At 42.2% G+C, this 26898-nt stretch overlaps 1 protein-coding gene across 1 annotated transcript in view; it reads left to right on the top strand.

Annotated features, from left to right (window-relative positions):
* LOC140720895 (uncharacterized) overlaps positions 1–26898 on the top strand; it is a 222558-nt gene that overhangs the window by 179804 nt on the left and 15856 nt on the right. The window contains 2 exon segments of the mRNA XM_073035741.1: positions 22925–23009; positions 23228–23324. Of these exon segments, the coding sequence (XP_072891842.1) occupies positions 22925–23009; positions 23228–23324 (182 nt within the window).

Here is a 26898-nt window from a genome sequence, read left to right as displayed (position 1 = left end):
ATTGGTGGTGGGAAAGATGCTACAGTCCATTATTAAGGATGCAATAGTGGCATATCTAGATAGCAGTGTTAGGATTGGGCCAAGCCAGCATGGATTTACCAAGGGTAAATCATGCTTGACTAATCTGTTGGAGTTTTTCGAGAATGTAACCAGGAAGTTAGACGGGGGAGATCCAGTGGATGTAGTGTACCTCGATTTTCAGAAGGCATTTGATAAGGTCCCACATAGAAGATTGGTGGGTAAAATCAAAGCTCAGGGCATCGGGGGGAAGGCGTTGACATGGATAGAAAACTGGTTGGCAGATAGAAAGCAAAGGGTAGAGGTGAATGGGTGTTTCTCGGAATGGCAGGTGGTGACTAATGGGGTGCCACAGAGCTCGGTATTGGGACCACAGCTGTTTACCATTTATGTTAACGATTTGGATGAAGGCATAGAAAATAACATCAGCAAATTTGCTGATGATACTAAGCTGGGTGGCAGTGTGACATGTGATGAGGATGTTAGGAGAATTCAGGGTGACTTGGATAGGCTGGGTGAGTGGGCAGATACTTGGCAGATGGCGTTTAATGTGAATAAGTGTGAGGTTATCCACTTTGGGAGTAAGAACAGGAAGGCAGATTATTATCTGAACGGTATAGAGTTGGGTAAGGGAGTAATACAAAGAGATCTCGGAGTCCTTGTTCATCAGTCACTGAAGGTGAATGAGCAAGTGCAGCAGGCAGTGAAGAAGGCTAATGGAATGTTGGCCTTTATTACAAAGGGAATTGAGTACAAGAGCAAGGAAATCCTCTTGCATTTGTACAGAGCTCTGGTGAGACCACACCTGGAGTATTGTGTACAGTTTTGGTCTCCAGGGTTAAGGAAGGACATCCTGGCTGTAGAGGAAGTGCAGCGTAGATTCACGAGGTTAATTCCTGGGATGTCTGGACTGTCTTACGCAGAGAGGTTAGAGAGACTGGGCTTGTACACGCTGGAATTAAGGAGATTGAGAGGAGATTGAAACATATAAGATTATTAAGGGATTGGACAAGATAGAGGCAGGAAATATGTTCCAGATGCTGGGAGAGTCCAGCACCAGAGGGCATGGTTTGAGAATAAGGGGTAGGCCATTTAGGACAGAGTTAAGGAAAAACTTCTTCTCCCAGAGAGTTGTGGGGGTGTGGAATGCACTGCCTCGGAAGGTAGTGGAGACCAATTCTCTGGATGCTTTCAAGAAGGAGCGAGATAGGTATCATATGGATAGGGGAATCAAGGGATATGGGGACAAGGCATTGATCAGCCATGATCTCAAAATGGCGGTGCAGGCTCGAATGGTCTACTTCTGCACCTATTGTCTATTTTCTTGAACACCTCTATCAGGTCACCTCTCATCCTTCATCACTCCAAGGAGAAAAGACTGAGTTCACTCAACCTATTCTCAAAAGGCATGCTCCCCTATCCAAACAACATCTTCGTAAATCTCCTCAGCACCCTTTCTATGGCTTCCACATCCTTCCTGTAGTTTGGCGACCAGAACTGAGCACAGTACTCCAAGTGGGGTCTGACCAAAGTCCTATATAGCTGCAACATTACATCTCGGCTTTCAAACTCAAGCCTGCGGTTGATTAAGGCCAATGCACAGTATGGCTACTTAACCACAGAGTCAACCTACATAGCAGCTTTGAGTCTCCTATGGACTCCGTCCCCAAGGTCCCTCTGTTCCTCCACACTGCCAAGAGGCTTACCATTAATACTATATTCTATCATATTTGACGGAAGAAAATGAACCACATCACACTTCTTTGGGTTGAACTCCATTTGCCACTTCTCAGCCCAGGTTTGCAGACTATCAATATCCTCCTGCAACCTAACCCAACCTTTGTGTCATCAGCAAATTTACTAACCCATACCTCCACTTGCTCATCCAGGTCATTTATAAAAGTCACGAAGGGTAGGGGACCCAGAACCGATCCCTGAGGCAGACCACTGGTCACCGACTTCCATGCAGAATATGACCAGTCTACAACCACTCTTTGTCTTCTGTGAGCAAGCCAGTTCTGGATGCACAAAGCAATGTGCCCTTGGATCCCATGCTTCCTTACTTTCTCAATAAGCCTTGCATAGGGTACCTTGTTGAAGATCATCTGAAAATCCAAGCAAACAACATACACTGCCTCTGCTTTATCTATCTTGCCTGTTATTTCCGCAAAGTATTCCAAGAGATTTGTCAGTCAAGATTTCCTTGAAAGAATCCGGCTGACTTTGGCCTACTTCATCATGTTTCACCAATTACAGTACCCAAAAAACACACTCTTTGTGGAGTGGCATTTGCAAATTTCTGGTCCACCAGAACCGTTCCAAAATCTAGTGCTTTCTGATAGATCATTACTCATCACTTGAAGAGAAAACTAAGGGGGAACTTCTTCATTCAGAGGCGGGGAGAGTGTGCACCGAGCTGCCAGAGCAAGTGGCAGGGACGATTGTAATCTTTAAGAGAAGTTTGCTTAGGTCACTGGATGAGAAACATATGGAGGGCTATGTTCCAGGTGGAAGTTGTCGGAACTCGGAAGATTAATGCTTTAGCACGGACTAGACTGGCTGAATGGCATTTTCCTGTGTTGTAGTGTTTTATGACTCCAATGCCTTCACAATCTCTTCAGCTACCTCTTTCTGAACTCTGCGGTGTCTTATCTACCTTCAGGCCTTTCAGCTTCAAAAACACCTTCTCTCCTTGGTAAAAGCATGTATCCTCACTTCTGCCCCAGGTACTGCTGAATGTTTGGCATTTATGTAATAAATTTAACGACACAATTGTAGTGGGTGTCTTCAATCTGCAGGAGGATTGGGAAAGTCAGATTGGCGTGAGATTGCAAAAGAGGGGATGTATTGAATGCAAACGAAATGGCTTTGATCATAATATGATTGAATTCCTACTGCAATTTGTGAGGGAGAAGCACAGGCAAGATGCATAGTATCTCAATGGAATGAAAGGGAATTTCAGAGGCGTGAGAGAGGTGATTCCCCAGGTGGATTGGAGGATTCTGGTGGAGATGACGCCAGAGCAGAAATGGCTGACGTTTCTGGGAATAGTTCATAATGTACAGGATAGATATGTCCCACAGACGTAGTTTTCAAACAGCGGGGCTAGGCTATCGTGGCTGACAAAGGAAGTTAAGGACTGTATAAAACCATATAAGGTAGCAAAAGTGAGTAGTAGGTTGGATAATTGGGTAGCTTTTACCATCCAACAACAGGCAAATTTAAAATAAAAGCTATAAGGGGAAAGGTGAAAGATGACAGCAAACTATACAATAATATAAACCAGTTATAAAATATACGAAAGGGAGGCGAGAGTTGATATTGGACCACTGGAAAATGATGCTCATGGGGTACAAATGGGGAAGAGCTGGTAGATGAACTTGATAGGTACTTTGCATTCGTCTTGTCTGTGGAAGACACCACCAGTGTGCCAGAGATCCGTGAGTGTCAGGGAACAGGAGTGAGTGCCGTTGCTATTACAAAGGAAAATGTGCTAGGCCAATTCAGGTTCTTAAAGTGGATAAGTCACCTGGACCAGATGGACTACATCCCAGAGTCCTGAGAGAGGTTGCTGGAGAGATAACAGATGCATTGGTCATGACACGTTAAGAAGCACTTGATAACAGATGAGGTTTTGGGGTACTGGGAGACTAATGATATAATAAGTCAAAGCCAGCATAGGTTCTGTACAGGGAAATCTTGCCTGACAAGTCTGTTACAGATCTTCGAGGAAGTCATAAGCAGGATGGACAAACGAGAGGCAGTGGATATCATTTACTTGGATTTTCAGAAGGCATCTGATAAGGTGTCACACATGAAACTGCTTAACAGGATAAAAGTCAGAAGTAATACTGGCATGGATAGAGGAATGGCTGACAGCCAAGAGGCAGCAAGTGGGAATAAAAGGGGCCTTTTCTGGTTGGCCAGCAGTGACTTGTGGTCTTCAGGGGTCAGTATACGGTCCGCTACTTCTCACATGGTTTGTCAGTGATCTGGATATTGGAACTGATGGGGTTGTGTGGCTCAGACTGTGGGAAGAGATTCACCACATCATCTCACCTACTGACTCACCAGTCAGTTCACACTGCAGTGAGGGAATTCACCTGTTCAGTCTGTGGGAAGAGGTTCACTCAGTCATCTAACCTACAGAGACACCAGCAAGTTCACACTGGGGAGAAGCTGTTCACCTACTCAGACTGTGGGAATGGATTCACTCGATCATTCAACCTACAGAGTCACCAGCGAGTTCACACTGGGGAGAGGCTGTTCACCTACTCAGACTGTGGAAAGGGATTCACCAAATCATCTCACCTAGTGACTCACCAGTCAGTTCACACAGCAGAGAGTGATTTCACCCGCTCAGATTGTGAGAAGGGATTCACTCAGTCATCTGATCTGCTGGCACACAAGTGAGTTCTACTCGGGAGAGGCCGTCGACCTGTGAATGTGGGAAGGTATTCACAAGATCATCTCATCTACTAAAACACCAGGGAGTTCACACCACTTAGAGGCTGATCGTCTGCTCAGACTTTGGGAAGAGATTCTCTCAACCGTCTCCACCAAGGCTGCATCATTGTGTTCCGCTGGGGAGAGGCCATTCACCTGCTGTTAATATGGGAAGGCATTCACTCAGTAATCTAACCTTGTAACACACGACTGTGTTCACATTGGGGGGAAAGTTTCAATAACCTGTAGGCTGGATATTTGTCCATCCCCGTTGCTGAGTGCAATTTCAAGAGTGACTGGGGGAGTCTAGTACAAGAGGGCATGACTTAAGGTTTACAGGGCACCCATTCAGAACAGAGATGCGAAGAGATTTTTTGAGTCAGAGGGTGGCGAATCTGTGGAATTTGTTGCCATGGGTAGCAGTGGAGGCCAAGTCATTGGGTGTGTTTAAGGCAGAGATTGATAGGTATCTGAGTAGTCAGGGCGTCAAAGGTTATGGTGAGAAGGTGGGGGAATGGGACTAAACGGTGAATTGGATCAGCTCATGATGAAATGGTGGAGCAGACTCGATGGGCCAAATGTCCGATTCTGCTCCTTTGTCTTATGGTCTTATGTGATTTTATTCTCATTTGTGTTATTCCTCTTCCTCCTTCTGTCCAAGGTCGTGTTAATTTCAGTGGGTTTGAGTGTAAATAGTCTTTTCTAAACTTGTCATTTCAGTTCTTACTTATCTTTGTAAATTTTCTGATCGAAATGGGACTAAGATATTTTCATTTAAAAAAGTCAATGTCGGTATTGATGGAAGTGTTTATTGCCTTTGTTGTATGTGTTAACTATTGAGCTCTGTTCGGCAGTTTTTTAAAGCCTTGAAATAAATTTTGTCAAAGATTTTCCCAATATTGCACTACTTTCTGTTGTTTTTGCTTGTTGATTTTCCAGATACGTGGTTATCAAGAGTCCCGGTGAAGGGTCATGGTCGGAAATGTTGATTCCCATCCATAGATGCTGCCTGACCTGCTGAGCTTCTCCAGCACTTTGTGTGAATTTCTCTCGATTTCTTGCATCTGCAGGTCTTCCTGTTTCCCAGATATTTATATGTTTAGTGAAATAACAAGCCGGCCGTTGGGTTGTGTGGCTCTGTTGGTAAAATATTAAATAAAATCATTAGATAAGAGGTGGCATAGGGTTGGGCGGTGTAGAATCTGTGGGTACTATTAAGGAACAGCATATGTGCAAAAAAATCCCTGATGGGAATTGTATAGTGACTCCAAAACAGTAGTAAGTATGTGGTCCACAAATTACAATGGGAGATAGAAAATGCCTGCCAAAAGGGCAATGTTACAATAGTCATGAGGGATTGCCATGCAGGTGATTAGGAAAATTAGGATGGTGTTGGTCTGAAGAGGAGGAATTCCTAGAATGCCTACAAGATGCTTTTTTTTAAGAGCAGCTCGTGGTTGAGCCCACTTGGGGATTAGCTATTCTGGATTGGGTGTAGTAATGAACTGGAACTAATTAGGTCACTTGAGTCCAAAGAACCCTTAGGGGCAAGTGTTCTTAATGTGATCAAATTCACCCCGACATTGGAGAAGGAGAAACTAAAGACAGATGTGGAGTAAAGAGAATTAGAGAGGCATGAGAGAAAACATTCTCACAATTGATTTGAAAAGAACATGGGCAGGGTTGAAAACAGAGCAGCAATGGCTGGAATTTCGAGAAGCAATTCAGAAGTCACAGAGAGGAAGTGGTATGCTAAAGGTAAGGTGACAAAACCTTGGCTAATAAGAGAAACCAAAGACACCATATAAAACAAAGAGAGGGCACAGAACAAAAATTACTGGAAGTTGGAGGGTTGGGAAGCTTTTAAAAGCAAACAAATGCAACTAAAATCATTAAGAAGAAGATGGAATACTTAGGTGAGCTAGCCAGCAATATTAAAGAGGGTACTATTTTTTCTTCAGGTACATATAGTGTAAAAGAGAGACAGAAGCGAATATCAAACCAATGGAAAATGATGCTGGAGAGGTATTAATGGGGTGAGGGTGAAAGATGATGGCTGATGAACTGAATAAGTATCGTACATCACTCTTATCTGTAGAAGACACTGGCAGGAATATGGAAGTCCCAGATGTCAGTGGTCAGAATGTGTAAAGTTACGTTACTCGGGAGAAAGTAGAAGGAAAGGTGGGCAGTAATTTTTTTACTGGAAGGAGAAATCGATATTCATGCCTTCAGGTTGGAGCTATGCAGTTGGAATATGATGTGTTTCTCTTCAACCCTGAGGCTGTCAAGTTGAACAAGTCCAGCCATTGCTATTCTGCCATCATCCCTGCTAGTGTCCCCTTCCAATCAACTTTAATAATCTCCTCTCTCGTGCCTCCGTAGTTCCCCTCACTCTACTAATAATGATGCATCTTGTTGTACCTTTCCCCTCTCAAAGTGCAGGGTGAATTGCAACATGTTATGATCACAATGTCCACATGGTTCCTTTACCATAAGTTACCTTATCAAATTTGGTTCTTTGGACAACACCCAATCCAGAATCAACATTTCTCAAGAGGGCACAATTACAAGCTATTCTAAAAGCATCTCATTAGTATTTTCCAAATGCCCTCTCTTGAGATCAAGCACCAATCTAATTTTCACAATCTACCTCCACCCATCCCACTCATGGGCTATTCATCTCACTCTCATTGGTGGGTAGATGCGCAGGATCCTCACCAGGACTACCAGCCTCTGAGACAGCTACTTTTCCCAAGCAGTAAAGCTGATAAATATCTCTACCCTCTAACCCACCGTTCCACAACACCAAACACCTCTACTTTATCATTTCCTGTCTGTCATCTTATATGCAGGCATCCTATGCCGAGCGTCACTTTATGGACATACAATCAGTCCGTGCACAGTATATAAGCTGTGGATATATGTTGTTACTGTTGTGTTTTTTGTGCTATATTGGAGCCGGAGTAATAATTATTTCGACATCATTTACACGTGTCTGCTGGAAATGGAATTAAACAACCCTGAATCTTGAAGAAACATTTCAGCAGGCTGCAGCGTCACATTTCTGTCTCTCAGAGTTATTGCGGCAGAGCGCCACCTGGTGACAATGGAGTCCACAAATCAGGGGGTCCTGTTATTGTGGTAAATCACCACCAAGTGGCAGTGTTGTCCACAAAAGGGAGAGGTTTACAGCGATAAAGAGTGGTGTAGGGGCTGGACGCCAACTGCAAGTGGATGAAGTGCCAGAGATGCCCCTAAATCTCTCCTCACCACTAGTCAGGGTCCTAAACAGTCCTTCCATATGAGGCAACTTTTCAACATCGTGCCTGTTGGGGTCATCTACTGTTTTCAGTTTTCCAGGTGTGGCCTCCTCGACATTAGTGAGACCCGATGTAGTCTCTGCATTCTGCTCTCTGTCCCAATGAGATTCTGCAGATGTTGGAGATGCAGAGTAACAGACACAAAATGTTGGAGGAAGTCAGGAGGTCAGGTAGCTTCTATAGAGGGGGTAAAGCAAAACAGAGATTTCCTGCCGAGATCCTTCATCAGGACTGGAAGTGGGGAGGCCGGAATAAGATGGTGCGGGAAGTGGAAAGTGTCCAAGCTGGTAGATGATAGGTGAAGCCAGATAAGAGTGAAGGTGAGTGTGTGGGCGAGGTGGGAGATGAAGTGAGACGCTGTGAGGTGGTAGGTGGAAAATGCAAAGGGCTGAAAAGGAGGAATCTGATAGCAGAGGAGAGCGGACAATAGGGAGAAAAAGGAAGTAAAACAGGAACCAGAGAGATCCGATCCGGAATGGAGAAGAGAGAAGTGAGGAGACAGAATGGAGGAGAAGGCCGTGTGGGTTGAGGAAAAGAAAAGGAGGAGATAGTAGTTAAATATATCGATGTTTATGCCATCGGGTTGTAAACGACCCGGAAGAAATATGAGGTGTTGCCCCTCCAACCTGAGAGTGCACTCATCGTGTTAGTTAAACAATGAACCGGAAGGGAGAATGGATTAATAATTTCCCGTGGGATCCCTATTAAATCAATCCTCTCTCAACTTAAACCGGTGCCCTCTGGTTGTTGATTCCACAAAAGTGGGGAAAAGGACTGCACACATCCCCCATTTCTGTACACTCATAGTTTGGAACACCTGCATAATGTCACCTCAATCTCCTGCACTTCAAGGTGTGAAGTCCCAACCCGCCCAACCTCTCTCCAGAACTCAGTCCCTCAAGTACCGGCACCATTCTCGTAAATCCCCGCTGCACTCATTCCAGCCTGACGTCCTCTCTCATTTTGCAGAACGAACAAATCTGAATACTATAATCCAGGAGTGGATACCCTAACAATACCCTAACCCTAATGCAACCTCACTAGCCTCTTTTTCAGACCATAAGCCATGAGATGTGAGACAGATCTGTCAGCCAATCGAGTCTGCTCCGCCATTTCTTCGTGTCCAATTGATTATCCCTCTCAACCTCTTTCTCCCGTCTTCCCCCCATAATCTTCGAACATCCTTTTAAAATACACTCTATGACTTGGCGTCTACTCCGTCCGTGACAATGAATTCCAAAGATTTACCTCTCCCTGACTACAGAAATTCCTCCTCATCTCTGCTGTCAGTGGATGCCCTATACATTGAGGGCTGTCCTCTGGTCCCAGACTCACACAGCACAGGGTGCATCTTCTTCACAGCCACTCTGTCGAGGCCTTTCAATACTTAACAGGCTTCAATGAGATCCCCTCTCTTTCTTCTAGACCAGCGAGTACAGGATCAAAGCTATCTAACACTCCTCATTCGTTAAAACTTTCATTCCTGGAATCATTCTCATGAACTTTCTCCGGACCCGTTCTAATACGAGCACATCTGTTTCTCAGATAGGAGGTCGGAAACTGTTCACAATACACCGAGAGCGATCTGACCAATGAGTTACAAAGCTACAGTGTCACATCCTTGTTCTTATATGCTAACATTACTGTTGTCATCCTTCATCAACACAATCTGCGAGCAAAACAACAGGGACTCCTGCTCAACGACTCCCAAGTACCTATGCACCTCTGATTTTTGAATTTTCTCCCTTTTTTTTCTACGCCCCTATTCCTTCTACAAATTGTACATGACCGTTCCCTTGCATACACACTGTTACATCCGCCACTTCGTTGCCTCTTCTGCAAACCTATCGAAGTCCTTCTGCAGACTCCCACTTCTGTCTAAACTACCTGCCCCGTACGTATCCTTGTATCAACTGCAAAGTTCGTCACCAAGGTATCAATTCCATTATCCACATCATTCACATTTAACATGAAAAGATGCGGTCTCATTACTGACCCCTACAGAACGCCATTAGATACCGACAGCAAAACAGAAATGCCCACATTATTCTGACCCTGTCTCCCTTGTCAGTCAGCCAATCTTCGATCCAAACACGTATCTTTCCTGTAACTCCATGAGCTGTGATCTTGTTAAGCAGCCTCACATGCAGGAACTGGGAAGCATAGAAACATAAAAATCTTGCAGCACAATATAGGCCGTTCGTCCCATAAAGCTGTGCCAAACATGTCCTTACCTTTGAAATACCTAGGCTTACCCATAGCCCTCTATTTTTCTGAGCTCCATGTACCTATCCAGGAGTCTCTTAAAAGACCCTATCATTTCGGCCTCCACCACCACCGCCGGCAGCCCATTCCACACACTCACCACTCTCTGCGTAAAAATCTTACCCCTGACATCTCCTCTGTACCTACTTCCAAGCACATTTAAACTGTGCCCTCTCGTGTAGTCATTTCAGTCCTGGGGGAAAAGCCTCTGACAAACCCCATGATCGATGCCTCTCATCATCTTATACACATCTATCAGGTCATCTCTCATCCACCGTCACTCCAAGGAGAAAAGGCCGAGTTCATTCAACTTCTTCTCATAAGGAATTCTCCCCAATCCAGGCAACATCGTTGTAAATCACTTCAGCAACTTTTCTATGGCTTCCACGTCCTTCCTGTAGTGAGGCGACCAAGACTGCGCACAGTATTCCAAAATGCGTCTGATCAGGGTCCTATATAGCTGCAAACATTAAGTCACGGCTCTTAAACTCAGTCCAATGGTTGATGTATGCCTTCTTAACCACGGAGCCAACTTGCGTTGCAGCTTTGAGTGTCCTATGGACTCGGACACCAAGATCCCTTTGATTCTCCACACTGTCAAGAGTCTTAGCATTAATGCTATATTCTGCCATCATATTTGACCTACCAAAATGAACCACCTCACACTTATCTGGGTTGAACTCCATCTGCCACTTCTCAGCCCAGTTTTGCATCCTGTCAATGTCCCACTGTAACCTCTATCATCCTTCCACACTATCCACAGCACCCACAACATTTGTGTCATTAGCAAACTTAATAAACCATCCCTCCATTTCTTCAGCCAGGACATTTATAAAAATTACGAAGAGTAGGGGTCCCAGAACAGATCCCTGAGGCACACCACTGGTCACCGACCTCCATGCAGAATATGACCCGTCTGCAACCACTCTTTGCCTTCTGTGGCAAGCCAGTTCTGGATCCACAAAGCAACGTCCTCTTGGATCCCATGCCTCCTTGCTCTCTCAACCAGCCTTGCATGGGGTACCTTGTTAAAGATCATCTGACAATCCATGCAAATAACATCCACTGCCTCTGCTTTATCTATCTTGCCCGTTATTTCCTCAAAATATTCCAAGAGATTTGTCAGACAGTATTTCCTGTAAAGGAATCCTGCTGACTTTGTCCTACTTCATCATCCTCCCCAATTACAGTACCCAAAAAACCCACCCTTAATACACCCGAACATATTCCTGACCACTGAGATCAGACTAACTGTCCTATAATCTCACTGGACAACATTTTTTTTAAAGTGTTTCTTCCTCAGAATTCTTTTGTTTATGATAGTCTGCTTGAAGATTAACACAAATATAATTTCAGACTACTTGTATCACATAGGAATTTGAAAAAAACGACAAATTAACTTTTATTGAATATATTATATTTAATTGCAGAATGGTGCTGATGCTTTGCAGTAGTGCAACTAAGTTAAAAATATTTTGTTAATGATTTTCATTTGTACTCAGTATCCGAGGCTTTTCGCTTAAGTGTCCAACAATAATTCGCAGCGTTGCTGGATTCAGTGGAAACTGCGTGAACAGATGAAGTGTCGGTCATCTTTGGTCGAAATCCCGTTTGGACCGTCGGGGGGAGCTGACAATGGGAAAACAGAAGTAAAAGAGGAACCAGAGGGAGACGATCAGCAGTGGAGAAGAAAGAAGTGGGGAGACAGAATGGAGGAGACGGGCGTCTGGGTTGATGAAAAGAAAAGATGTTCATGCCATCGGGTTGTAATATGAGGTGTTGCTCCTCCAACCTGAGAGTGCACTCATCGTGTTAGCTAAACAATGCACCGGAAGGGAGAGTGGGTTAATAATTTTCCCGTGGGATCCCTATTAAATCAATCCCGTCTCACCTTAAACCGGTGCCCTCTGGTTGCTGATTCCACAAAGGAGGGGAAAAGGACTGCACACATTCCCCATTTCTGTACACTCATAGTTTGGAACACCTGCACAAGGTCAGCCTCAATCTCCTACACTTCAAGGTGTGAAATCTCAACCTGTCCAACCTGTCTCCAGAACTCAGTCCCTCGAGTACCGGCACCATTCCTGGAAATCTCCAATGCACTCATTCCAGCTTAACCTCCTCTGTCCTATAGCAGAACGACCAAAACTGAATACAATAATCCAGGCGCGGATACACTGACCATACCCTAACCCTAATGCAACCTCACTCGCCACTTCTTCAGACCATGAAGCATGAGATTTCACGCAGAGGCTGCTCAGCCAATCGAATCTGCTCCTCCATTTTTTCGTGTCCACTTGATTATCTCTCTCAACCCCATTCTCCTGCCGTCTCCCCATGGTCTTTGAACATACATTTAAAATACACTCAATGACTTGGCGTCTGCTTCGTCCATGGCAATAAATTCTAAAGATTCACCACTCCCTGACTAAAGAAATCCCTCCTCATCTCTGCTGTCAGTGGATGCCCTGTATACTGAGGCCGTGGCCTCTGGTCCCAGACTCACACAGTACAGGGTGCATCTTCTTCATAGCCACTCTGTCGAGGCCTTTCAATATTTAATAGGTTTCAATGAGATCCCCTCTCTTTCTTCCAGACCAGCGAGTACAGGGTCAAAGCCGTCTAACGCTCCTCATACGTTAGCCCTTTCGTTGCTCAGGAACCTTCTCCAGACCCGCTCCAATACGAGCACATCTGTTTTCGCAGGTTGTAAACTGTTCACAATACACCAAGAGCAATCTGACCAATGCGTTTTAAAGCTACAGAGTCACATCCTTGTTCTTATATGCTAACATTACAGTTGTCATCCTTCATCAACACAATCTGCAAGCAAACCTTTAGGGACTCCTGCTCAAGGATTCCCAAGTACCTATGCACCTCTGATTTTTGAATTTTCTCCCATTTATTTATTTTTTCTCTACGCCCTTATTCCTTCCACAATTGTACATGACCGTACATTTGCATACACTGTACATTTCCGTACATTTCATCCACGACTTCGTTGCCCGTTCTCCAAACCTATCGAAGACCTTTTACAGACTGCAGGTTTGCTCTGAACTATCTGTCTCTTATCTGTATCAACTGCAGCGTTCTGTGGATGCTGGGAATCCAAGCAACACAAACACAAAATGCTGGAGGAACCTAGGAGTCCAGGCAGCATATATGGGAAATAGTAAACAGTCGACGTTTCGGGCCGAGACCCTTCGTCAGGACTGGGGGGAAAAAAGATGAGACGTCAGAGGAAGAAGTGTGGGGGTGAAAAGGGTAGAAGAAGTGGTCGGTGATGGGTGAAACTGCGAGAGTGGGAGTAGTGAAGGGGAAAAAAAACTTCTTAGGATTTTATTTCCTTAACGATTCTCGAAAAATCATTGTTAATGCCTCCACATCTCTTCAGCCACCTCTTTCAGATCTCTGGGGTGTACACCATCTGATCCAGGGAACCTATTTACCTTCAGACCATCTCTGTTTCCCAAGAACCTTCTCCCGAGTAACGTAACTTTACACATTCTGACCACTGACATCTGGTACATCCATATTCCTGCCGGGGTCTTCGAGAGATAAGAGTGATGTACAATACTTATTCAGTTCATCTGCCATCACCTTGCACCCCCAGCCCATTACTACCTCTCCATCATCATTTTTCAGTGGTTCGATGTCCTCTTCTGCCTTTCTTTTACACTATAATTACCTGAAGAAACATTTGGTATCCTCTTTAATATTACCGGCTAGCTCACTTAAGTGTTCAATCTTTTCCTTCTTAATTATTTTAGTTGCATTCTGTTGGTTTTTAAAATCTTCCCAATCCTCCAACATACTAGTGATTTTTGCTCTATGCCCTCTCTTTGGTTTTTATGTTTTCTTTGGTTTCTCTTATCAGCCACGGTTTTGTCACCTGAGCTTTAGAATCCTACTTCCTCTTTGTGATGCATAGAGATTTGAGGGGCGAAAAACATCTCAGACAGAACTACAGTCAGCTCGACTTCTTCGGTCTGCAGAGAATTCAAGGGAAACCTCTTCGCCCACAGAGTGGTGACTATTTGGAACTCATTCACAGGGACAGTGAGAGGTGAACAACAGGGGAGAATTTGAAAGATCTGCTGTGGAACAGAATCACTGGCAGGGTCCAGCCGGCCTGAGTTGACTCTCTGCTGTACACTAGGTGTGTTATATATTCTCTAAGTACCGGAGACAGTGTTCAATATAGAACTGATTTATTTGTCACAGATCTAGTCCCATTAAAGGTGAATATGCAGCAGAAGAAACCCTTCTCATGCCTGGTGACCCGGGTATGGTGAGCAGCACCAATAATTGCAGAGTTCAGCACCGACAGTCACTCTCGAAATTGCATTCAGCGACACTGATGGATAAATATTCAGCATGCAGCTTATTGAAACTTTCTCCCCTGTGTGAACCCGGTAGTGTGTGGTAAGTGTAACACGCTGTAAGGTTTCACTGCTGAAGTAACGGCCTCTCTGTAATGTTTCACTGCTGAGGTAATGGTTTCTCTGTAGCAGCAATGTTTAGGTTACGACTAGAGGAAATAGGGTTTTCGAGTGTGGGGCTGTGCAATAACAGAAATATTCTTTCTTGTGAGTCTGGAAGAGAGATTTTCACGGTTTTTTGCTGGCGAGAGATGAGAAAACGTGAATGGCGAGAGCGGCCCTTTTTCTTTTCTTTCAGTTTCTTTACTAACCCTATAGTCAAAGTAAGAATTATAGAGCTGAATCGTTTAATTGCATATTGTGTATCGTCGGTAATTTCAGGGTACTGATCTGTAACATGGGACACATCACACAGCATTCACCCAAATGAGATTTCTTAAGTTTGGTCGGGCTGGGAGCTATCACCCCGTATATTAAACTGCTCTACCCAGTGTGAACTCGCTGGTGTCTCTGTAGTTGAGATGACCAAGTGAATCCCTTCCCACACATTGAAGCCTGAGTTATTCTTCTCCGTCGAGGCTACGCCGTAGGCTCTACGTAGCCGCGTACCCGACGCTGCACCCTGGGCTGTACCGTATGCCGTAGCCTAACGCGCACATTCCTAAAAATGCAACTACGTATCGCAGCGACGTAGACGGCAAGAACTGTGATTGGTCCACTTGGTAACAGCCAGTTTCCTTTTTTTTTCAATCTTTTTATTAAGTTTCAAATTTAATAGGCATAGCAATAATATAATGATACAAAGAGATCGGGATTACATTAATGTCGGTTAACATGTAAAAGCACAGATTCCAAATGACAAATATAGTTTAACCTCCCAATCTCATAGCAAGTAACCATGAAAGAGATATCATATAAGGAGAAAAAAATCGTAAACTAGAAAAAAACACTAAACTAAAAAAAACAGACAAAATTGGGCTGTCATATTACAACGGCTGAAATTATTTGGCGTTAACTCCGCTCCTCTGAACATGAACAAAAACTTATTACACAAGATTCGGAAAGGGTCAACTTACATCATATGAAAAAATTGAATAAATGGCCTCAAAGTCTCTTCAGATTCAACCGAAGGAACCACAGTACCACTCCTAATTTTTTCCAAGTTTAGACATGCTATGGTTTGGGAAAACCATTCAAATGTAGTAGGGGGATTGGAATCTTTCCATTTAAGTAAAGTAGATCTGATGGTTATTAATGTAACAAATGCAATTAGACGACAAGCTGACGAGGATAAATGACTAGAGTCTATCACCGGTCCTCCAAAAATTGCGGTAATAGGATGTGGTTGTAAATCAATACACAGACCTACTGAGATAATATCTCAAAATACCCCTCCAATATTTTTTTTAGAAGAGGACAAGACCAGAACATATGTGTGAAGGAAGCTACCTCGGAATTACATCTATCACAGACAGGATTTATATGGCAGTAAAAATGTGCTAACTTATCCTTGTACATATGAGCCCGATGAACCACCTTAAATTGCATGAAGGCATGTCTGACACACACTGAAGAGGTATTTTCTAGTTCAAGAATTTTCTCCCATTTCTGTATAGATAAAGGTATCCCAAGTTCTCTTTCCCACTCATTCTTAATTTTATCAGAAGTATCTAAGCGTATTTTCATAATTAAATCATAAATAAATGATATTAAACTCTTCTGATATGGATTTAAACTTATTTTTTTCCGTAACTTCAATTTGATGTGATATCGGAACGGAAGGTAAAATAACATTCAAAGGTTTCTAATCTGTAAATATCTGAAAAAGTGTGATCCAGGCAAATTATATTTATTAGAAAACTGTTCAAAAGCCATAAAAGATCATCCATAAATAAATCACGAATACATGATATTCCCTTTGTTTTCCATAAAAGAAAAGCTTGATCAATTCTAAATGGTTGAAAGAAAAAAATAGATGTCATAGAACTTGACAGTATATATTTATTTGGTCCAAAAAATTGCCAACATTGAAACCATATTCCTATTGTATGCTTAATTAGTGGAATTACCATTTGCTTATTAAATTTAGGGTAAGTGCAAAGGGAAGCACAGCCCGTAAAATAGAAGCCAATGAAAACTCCTGTCGAGACTCACGCTCAAGGTTCATCCAACTCTTGTATCCAAAACATTAAATATCGAATATTAATTGCCCAATAATAAAATCTAGGATCCGGCGAAACTAAGCCGCCTTCCTTTTTTTTTGATTTCTGTAAATATTTCTAATATAGCCTGGGATTTCTATTCTGCCATATATATGCAGAAATTTTAGAATCAATAATATATAAAAAAGTTAGAGATAAAAATTGATACCGCCTGAAATAGGTACTGATATTTAGGTAAAATAATCCTCTTAATAGCATTAATGGAACCAATCAAGGATAAGGATAATGGGGACCATTTAGTAAACAATTGTTTAGCATGATCAATTAAGGGTAAACATTAACTTTAAATAAATCGTTGTGCTTCTTAGTAATTTTAACAACCAAATAAATAAAATAATCAGCAAGCAATCTAAATGGTAACTGTCTATAAATTGAGACTTACATATTTAATGGAGAAAGCAGACTTTTATTAAGATTCAGTTTATAAGCAGAAAAACTACTAAACTGAGCAAGTTGTGTTATTACTGCAGGAATGGATTTCTCTGGATTAGAAATATATAGCGAAAGGTCATCTGCATATAGTGATACTTTACGCGTCCCATTCCCATGAGTAACACCAAATATATTGGGTGAATCACGAATAGCAATTGCCAAGGTCTCCAGGCTAATATCTGATAGTAAGGGTTTCAAAGGACAGCCTTGTCTAGTACCTTGGAAAAGCCTAAAGAAAGGGGATCTCTGATCATTAGTGAAACAGACGCCAAAGGTATACGTTATATCAATTGGATCCAAGATATAAATTTTGGACTAAAATTAAATTTCTCAAGAATTTTAAACAAGTATTCCCATTCAAATGTATCAAACGCCTTCTCGGCATCGAGGGAGAAAACACGTTCTGGAGTCTTAGATAAAGTAGTGTATACAATGTTCATTAACCTCCAAACATTAAAATGTGTATAATGATTTTTAATAAATCCTGTCTGATGCTCGGAGACAATTTGTGGCAATATCTTCACCAATCTAATTGCTAATATTTGAGAAAGGATTTTAGATTCAACATTCACAAAGATATAGGTCTGTCTGATGCACATTCAGTGAGATCTTCACCATTTTTAGGAATTAAATAAATAGATGCTTCATAAATTGTTTCTGGTAACTTACGTACAAATAAAGCATCTATAAAAATTTTACCTAACCAGCGAGAAAGTAAATCGGAAAAAGATTTTAAAAATTCAGCTGTATACTCATCCAGACCAGGTGCTTTAGCAGAATTCATTGAATAAATTGCATTCTTTATTTCCTCTTCAATAATGGGTGTGTCTAATAATAAATGTTCATCAACTGATAATTTCAGAATATTTAATTTCCTTAAAAAATCATGCGTTATGGTAGAATCATCAGGAAATTCTGATTGGTATAAATTGGTATAAAATTCTTGAAAAAAAATTGTTAATTTCATCATGGTCAACCGTCAAAGTGCAATCCTGTTTAAGAACCCTATTAATCTGAAGTTTCGCCAAAGCAGTTTTTAATTGGTTAGCCAATAATTTACCCAATTTATCACCAAATATATAAAATGACTCTTAGTTTTAAGTAACTGATTTTCAATCGGGGATGTTAATAACAAATTATGTTGCATCTGAAGTTCAACTCTCTCTTTATAAAGCTCCAAATTGGGAGTAATAGAATATTTTCTATAAATTTCTTTAATCTTCTCAACCAATGTACGTATTTCATTATTAATTTGTTTTTTTCAATCCAGCAGAGTGTGAAATAATTTACCCTCGGTTATATGTTTTAAAGGCATTGCGTGATATCCCACTGAAAATGTCTCCCGTTGAGGTAGTTGAAAAGAAAAAGGTAATCTGTCCATATAATAACCATATAACAATCACAGCACGGAAACAGGCCATTCCGGCCCTCCTAGTCTGTGCCGAACTCTTAATCTCACCTAGTCCCACCTACCCGCACTCAGCCCATAACCCTCCACTCATTTCCTGTCCATATACATATCCAATTTTACCTTAAATGACACAACTGAACTGCCGTCTACTACTTCTACAGGAAGCTCATTCCACACAGCTATCACTCTCTGAGTAAAGAAATACCCCCTCGTGTTTCCCTTAAACTTTTGCCCCCTAACTCTCAAATCATGTCCTCTCGTTTGAATCTCCCCTACTCTCAATGGAAACAGCCTATTCACGTCAACTCTATCTATCCCTCTCAACATTTTAAATACCTCGATCAAATCCCCCCTCAACCTTCTACGCTCCAATGAATAGAGACCTAACTTGTTCAACCTTTCTCTGTAACTTAAGTGCTGAAACCCAGGTAACATCCTAGTAAATCGTCTCTGCACTCTCTTTAATTTATTGATATCTTTCCTATAATTCGGTGACCAGAATTGTACACAATATTCCAAATTTGGCCTTACCTATGCCTTGTACAATTTTAACATTACATCCCAACTTCTGTACTGAATGCTCCGATTTATAAAGGCCAGCGTTCCAAAAGCCTTCTTCACCACCCTATCTACATGAGACTCCACCTTCAGGGAACTATGCACTGTTATTCCTAGATCTCTCTGTTCCACTGCATTCCTCAATGCCCTACCATTTACCCTGTATGTTCTATTTGGATTATTCCTGCCAAAATGTAGAACCTCACACTTCTCAGCATTAAACTCCATCTGCCAACGTTCAGCCCATTCTTCTAACCGGCATAAATCTCCCTGCAAGCTTTGAAAACCCACCTCATTATCCACAACACCTCCTACCTTAGTATCATCAGCATACTTACTAATCCAATTTACCACCCCATCATCCAGATCATTTATGTATATTACAAACAACATTGGGCCCAAAACAGATCCCTGAGGCACCCCGCTAGTCACCGGCCTCCATCCCGATAAACAATTATCCACCACTACTCTCTGGCATCTCCCATCTAGCCACTGTTGAATCCATTTTATTACTCCAGCATTAATACCTAACGACTGAACCTTCTTAACTAACCTTCCATGTGGACCTTTGTCAAAGGCCTTGCTGAAGTCCATATAGACTACATCCACTGCCTTACCCTCGTCAACATTCCTCGTAACTACTTCAAAAAATTCAAAAAGGTTTGTCAAACATGACCTTCCGCGCACAAATCCATGCTGGCTACTCCTAATCTGATCCTGTCCAGCCAGATAGTTATAAATACTATCTCTAAGAATACTTTCCATTAATTTACCCACCACTGATGTCAAACTGACAGGTCTATAATTGCCAGGCTTACTTCTAGAACCCTTTTTAAACAATGGAACCACATGAGCAATACGCCAATCCTCCGGCACAATCCCCGTTTCTAATGACATCTGAAAGATCTCCGTCAGAGCTCCTGCTATCTCTACACAAACCTCCCTCAAGGTCCTGGGGAATATCCGGTCAGGACCCGGAGATTTATCCACTTTTAAATTTCTTAAAAGCGCCAGTACTTCCACCTCTTTAATTGTCATAGGTTCCATAACTTCCTTACTTGTTTCCCACACCTTACACCATTCAATATCCTTCTCCTTAGTGAATACCGAAGAGAAGAAATCGTTCAAAATCTCTCCCATCTCCCTCGGCTCCACACATAGCTGACCACCCTGATTCTCTAAGGGACCAATTTTATCCCTCACTACCCTCTTGCTTTTAATATAACTGTAGAAGCCTTTCGGATTTACTTCCACCTTATTTGCCAAACCAAACTCGTAACTTCTTTTAGCTTTTCTAATCTCTTTCTTAAGTTTCCTTTTACATTCTTTATATTCCTCGAGCAATTCCTTTACTCCATGCTGCCTATATCTATTGTAGACATCCCTCTTTATTCGAACCAAGTTTCTAATATCCCTTGAAAACCATGGCGCTTTCAAACCTTTAACCTTTCCTTTCAACCGAACAGGAACAAAAAGATTCTGTACCCTCATAATTTCACCCTTAAATGACCTCCATTTCTCTATTACATCCTTCCCATAAAACAACTTGACCCAATCCACTCTCTCTAAATCCCTGCGCATCTCCTCAAAGTTAGCCTTTCTCCAATCAAAAATCTCAACTCTAGGTCCAGTCCTGTCCTTCTCCATAATTATATTGAAGCTAATGCTATTGTGATCACTGGACCCGAAGTGCTCCCCAACACATACATCTGTCAGCTGACCTTTAATGAAATTAATAAAATTTAAGCTCTGAAGTAAAATAGAGTTGAACCGCTATTGTTTGGTACCAAAAGTTACATCAGTTAACTTAACTGATAATTTCAAAGGTGCATGATCGGAAATGGCAATTGTATCATATTCATAGGCAGTGACAAATGAAACTAATCGAAAATCAATAAAGATGTAAAGGATTCTAGAGTAATTATGATATACATGAGAAAAAAGAGAACTCTTTTTCATTAGGATGTAAAAACCTCCTAATTTTTAAAATTCCAGAGTCAACTAAGAAGGAATTAATAAAAATAGCAGATTTGTTTGTAAGTACCTGATTAGGCACAGCCTTATCCATCATACGTTTCAGACAACAATTAAAATCTCCACCCATTATTACCATATATTCATTTAAATTGGGAAGAAATGCAAAAAAGTGCTTAAAGAATTCAGGATAGTCAGTATTTAGTGCATAAATATTAACCAAAACTAATTTATTGTCATAAAGTTAACCGGTGTTTATAGAAGTCTATCAAATTGGTCTGAAATTGTATCATAGTGAACAAATGAAATCTAGGAGTCTATAAAAAAAGAAACACCTTTCACCTTAGTCGATGAGTTAGAGTGAAACTGCTGGCCTTACCAAAACCTAAAGAAGAGCTGATTATCCTCCTTACTCACATGAGTCTCCTGCGCAAAAATAATCTGAGCATTCAGTCTATGAAAAACTCTAAAAATCTTCTTCCATTTAATTAGATGATTCAAACCGTTCGTATTACATGAAACAAAATTAATAATGACAAAATCAATTAATAATATCCATTTTCCTTAAATAAACAACGTAGTATGTAAAGGGTTAACCATATTGCATAGGAAACTCACGAATTAGGAAGAGGGAAAAATAGTCTAAAGAGGAAACGGAAGTTACGACAATACAGACATGTTTGTAGTTTCAATTCAGCCCAAAAGAAAAATACTAGACTAAAAATAGCCTTAACACCCCCCCCCCCCCCCCACACACGCACACACAAAGACCGAAAACCTGGCCAATAGACAGCCAGACAACTATCTAAGAACCTCTGTAACCCCGTCTCCCTTGAGGGCAAATCATCAAATTTAAAAAAAATAAAAAAACAAGCACTCATAGTCAAAATATTATGAGAGGAATGTCAAGCAGATGTTAGAGAAAAACAGCCAATGGCAGACCATTTTAAAAGAAAAGGTCTTAAAAAATGACACAAAATACAATCTTAATAATATTTCTAGAAAAAGGAAATAATCAGCAAATCAAAGTCTTAATGATTTTCAAAAGCAAACAATTAAAAATAAAAAAAAGTAAAACAATGAAGGAAAAAGAAAGAAACTTTAACATGGAAACATCATAAACATCCGAACGTCAAAACACAGTACGACTGTAATCAACCCAAGGGCAAAGTTCCAAAGTGTCCAAATCTATAAGCTGGTTGTTAACTAATAAACCAGATACACACAGACATAAAGGAATGGTAAATTTCATAGACATCCAAGCTTAAATGTTGATCATCAAAACATTAGACATCCGCATTCAAGCTTAGATCTTCGAGAAATTGTTTTGCTTCATCCACGGATTTAAACCATTTGAATGATTTATCGGGCAGAGCAACCCTTAGGTGAAAAGGATGTAACAAAGCTGGACAAAGATTCCTCTGATATAACTCTGACATCACCATTTTAAAATGCAATCTTTCTTGCATAACCTCAGGTCAAAAATCTTCAACAAAATGAAACTTAAGATCCTTCTATAAGCTTCACAATTGTTTCTAAAGTTATCGGTTCTTTCGTCTGTTTCGATTCTTTTGCTCTAGACATTTCAGCAAGTTGAGAATAATTCAAATAGTTAAAAAGAAAAATTCTGTATGTTTAGACCCCTTTAGAATAAGTATAAGAAGATCCTTTAAGGGGTGTTTGTAGGTTAAAAAGACGTAAAAGGTTTGGAGCAAAGCCTAGAAGTAGTTTACTCCATGAGCGCCATCTTGAGACTCCCCGAAACTTAAGATTCTGATGCTCAGTAACTGCTTTCTGACGAGCAATCCGAATGAATTGCTCCTTAGTATTCAGATTGTGACATCGAAGAATTACATGACGCGGTTTTAACCCTTTTGATCGTTTTGGTTCCAGCGCCCGATGTGCGCGGTCGAGCGCAGGAAGAGAAGAAAAAACCTCCGAGCCAAAGACCTCCATTGAGAATTGAGAAAAAAACTGAGTAAGATCCCGGCTCTCAACGTCCTCACTGAGTCTGTTATTCGCAAATTCAGTCTGGCTTTGACTCTCCAAATCAATAATCTTGACTTTATTCTGCTCCAATGTATGAGTGGTCAAAGTTCATTTCTTTTCCAAAGAATTAAATTTGTGATCTATCTGTTTTTCAGCTTTAATAAGTGCTGAAATTTGTCGCTGCTGTTTTTCGTTCTTCTTTTCAAGTGTTGCCAAACCACCTTCGCTCTCCTTTAACCATACTTCCAAGGTAGTAAACCTTTTAGCAAGTTTTTCATCCAAAAGATTCGAGATAGCTGGTAAAGTAAGTTGAAAATTTTAGGCTGTTCAAAGTCATCTTCTTTCTTTCCATTTCCACTGCCGGTTCCCTTGCCTTCGGCTAATGCCTTTCTTTCTCTGTAAGCCATTTCAGTCGATTAAAATTCAAATTCAAACATATAAAAGTGTTATAAACACTTTGATAAAGATATTAAAGGGGTGGTAAGTAAATTTAAAATGAACGGAGCAAAGCCCAACAGCGACTCCATGTATTGCCTCCAAGAGAGTCTTTTGCCTAATGTAGCCTAACGCACACATTCCCAAAAATGTAGCTACACGTCGTGGCGACACAGACGGCAAGAACTGTGATTGGTCTACTTGGCAGCAGCCAGTTTCCTCCTACACATTTCCTGTTGCTTCGAAGTTGGAAAGTGGAACAAATTGAGGAGAGGGTAAGTGAGGAAGTCAGAAATATATGTACATTTGCACGACCCTTCGTCGGCACACAATAAAGACTTGAAAATGGCATCAAATTTGTGGAAAGAAATTGCAACAAACAATGCACAAAGAAATGGAAAAACCTCTCTTTTCTGCGCTGCAGTAATTTCAATAAAAGTAACTCTTGTTCAACAGCTATTTGCTCCAACTCCAACAAGATGAACTCAGCAGTCGCCATCGTTCCCAACTCCACATGGGTCAATTCAACACAGTGGAATAGAACCCCAACACCAACTAGCGTTTTGGCAGAGCGACGTAGACACACGAACGCACAAGTAGAAATGTTCACAACCGTGTAGATGACATGCATGGTCTACTGCCTATGCTACGCCATAGTGCCTACTCAGAGGTATAATTCAGGCTTGAGCAGGTGAATGGCTTCTCCCCAGAGTGAACTGACCTGTGTGCTTGTAGGTGGGATGACTGAGTGAATCCCTTCCCACAGTCTGAGCAACTGAACAGCCTCTCTCCAGTGTGAACTCGCTGATGTACCTTCAGTTCAGATGAGGAAGTGAATACTTCCCACTGTCTGAGCAGGTAAACAGCTTCTCCCCAGTGTGAACACGCTGGTGTCTCAGTAGGTGAGATGACAGACTGAATCCCTTCCCACATTCGGAGCAGATGAACGACCTCTCTCCAGTGTGAACTCGTTGGTGTACCTTCAATTCGGATGAGCAAGAGAATCCCTTCCCACAGTCTGAGCAGGTGAACGGCCTCTCCCCAGTGTGAACTCGCTGGTGTACCTTCAGATGAGATGACCGAGTGAATCGCTTCCCACAGTCTGAGCAGGTGAACGGCCTCTCTCCAGTGTGAACTCGCTGATGTAGCTTCAGTTCAGATGAGCGAGTGAATCCCTTCCCACAGACTAAGCAGGTGAACGGCCTCTCTCCAGTGTGAACTCGCTGATGTACCTTAAGTTTAGATGAGCAAGTGAATCCCTTCCCACAGTCCGAGCAGGTGAACGGCCGCTCCCCAGTGTGAACTCTCTGATGTACCTTCAGTTGAGATGACTGAGTGAATCCCTTCCCACAGTCTGAACAGGTGAACGGCCACTCCCCAGTGTGCACTGACTGGTGTCTCAGTAGCTGAGATGACAAAGTGAATCCCTCCCCACAGTACGAGCAGATAAATGGCCTCTCGCCCGTGTGAACTGACCTGTGTGCTTGTAGGTGAGATGACTGAGTGAATCTCTTCCCACAGTCCAAGCAGTTGAACGGCCGCTCCCCGGTGTGAACCCGCTGGTGAGCCATTAGGGCGGATGACCGAGTGAATCCCTTCCCACATGCTGAGCAGGTGTATGGCTTCTCCCCAGTGTGAGCTAACTGGTGTCTCAGCAGCTGAGTCGACAAAATGAATCCCTTCCCACAGTATGAACAGGTAAACAGCCTCTCCCCAGTGTGAACTGACCTGTGTGCTCGTAGGTGGGCTGACTGAGTGAATCTCTTCCCACATTCTGAGCAGGTGAACGGCCTCTCCCCAGTGTGAACTTGCAGATGTACCTTCAGTTTAGATGACTGAGTGAATCCCTTCCCACAGTCTGAGCAGGTGAACGGCCGCTCCCCAGTGTGAACTCTCTGATGTACCTTCAGTTCAGATGACTGAGTGAATCCCTTCCCACAGTCTGAACAGGTGAAAGGCCGCTCCCCAGTGTGTACTCTCTGATGTACCTTCAGTTTTGATGAGCAGCTGAATCCCTTCCCACAGTCCGAGCAGGTGAATGGCCTCTCCCCAGTGTGAACTCGTTGGTGAGCCATTAGGGTGCATGACTTAGTGAATCCCTTCCCACAGTCTGAGCAGGTGAACGGCCGCACCCCAGTGTGAACTCGTTGGTGAGCCATTAGGGTGGATGACTTAGTGAATCCCTTCACACAATCTGAGGAGGTGAAAGGCCTCTGCCCAGTGTGAACTGACTGGTTTGTCCACAGGAGGGAAGAACTACTGAATCCCTTCTCACACAGAGAACAAGTGAATGGCCTTGTCCCAGTGTGAACTTGTTGATGCCCCTTTAGTTGAAATATCCGACTGAATCCATTCACACCGTCTGAGCAGATGAATGGGAATTGCCTGTTTAAAATGACAGGCGTGCCAGTTGGTCAGATGTTAGAGTGAAACCCTCCCCACAGCCTGAGCAGGAAGGATGATCGAGTGAATCTCTCGCTCCACTTCTTAAATATCTGGACAGAGACAGCAAAACTGGTGTGGTGTGTTTTAGATTCCCGTAGAGAAATTTCTTGTCATTTGTAACCTGTAAAAAGATTAACAAAATGCTTCAGTGGGTGAAGGACAACATTTCAGATGAGATCACAGGAGTTGTCAAGCTGTGAACTGGCATCACACAGTTACAGTGAAGCTCAACACATGTTGGAGAGAGAAATCATCATCTAACTGGGCACAGTGCTGGTATCTGGAATGACCATCAAACTCTCTGATGTTCTTCCTATCTCTATAAGAGAGGAGCATTTCTGCCATCTCCAATCTGTGACCTGGTTCAGTTTGGAGAGACATTGGTATTATCCCTGTTCCCACTGAGCTGCATGGGTTCCTGGCCCCACAGTAACTGAAACACTCTCAGTCAAATAGCCGGCAGTGCATTCCATGCACCCACCACTCTTTGTGTAAAAAACTTACCCCTGACATCCCCTTGGTATCTATTTCCAAGCACCTTAAAACTCTGCTGCCTCGTGTTAGACATTTCAGCCCTGGGAAAACAAACCTCTGGCTATGAACACGATCAATGTCCCTCATCATCTTATACACCTAAAAAAGACTCTAAACATAAACAAGGAAATTGTACATAGCTTTGAGGATTTGTTAGAAGTATACAAGATTATGAGGGTATAGATAGGGTAAATGCAAGCAGCTTTTTTTCCACTGAGGTTGGGTGGGATAATAACCAGAGGTCATGGGTAAGTGGGGAATGTGAAAATTTAACAGAAACATTTGGAAAAGCTCTTTACTGAAATGACCGTGAGAGTGTGGAATCAGATGCCAACACAAGTGGTGAATATGAGCTCAGTTTCACCATTTAAAAGAAGTTTGGATGGGAGCCTGGATGGTAGGCATATGGATTTGTATAAAAAGGGAACAAAGGTTATCGGGAACCAAATTCACCACAACCACAA

Source organism: Hemitrygon akajei, unplaced genomic scaffold, assembly GCF_048418815.1.
Source record: "Hemitrygon akajei unplaced genomic scaffold, sHemAka1.3 Scf000048, whole genome shotgun sequence".
In the NCBI taxonomy this organism is placed as follows: Eukaryota; Metazoa; Chordata; class Chondrichthyes; order Myliobatiformes; family Dasyatidae; genus Hemitrygon; species Hemitrygon akajei.
The sequence above is the reverse complement of the archived record's forward strand: the minus strand, read 5'-3'. Positions and strand labels throughout refer to the sequence as shown.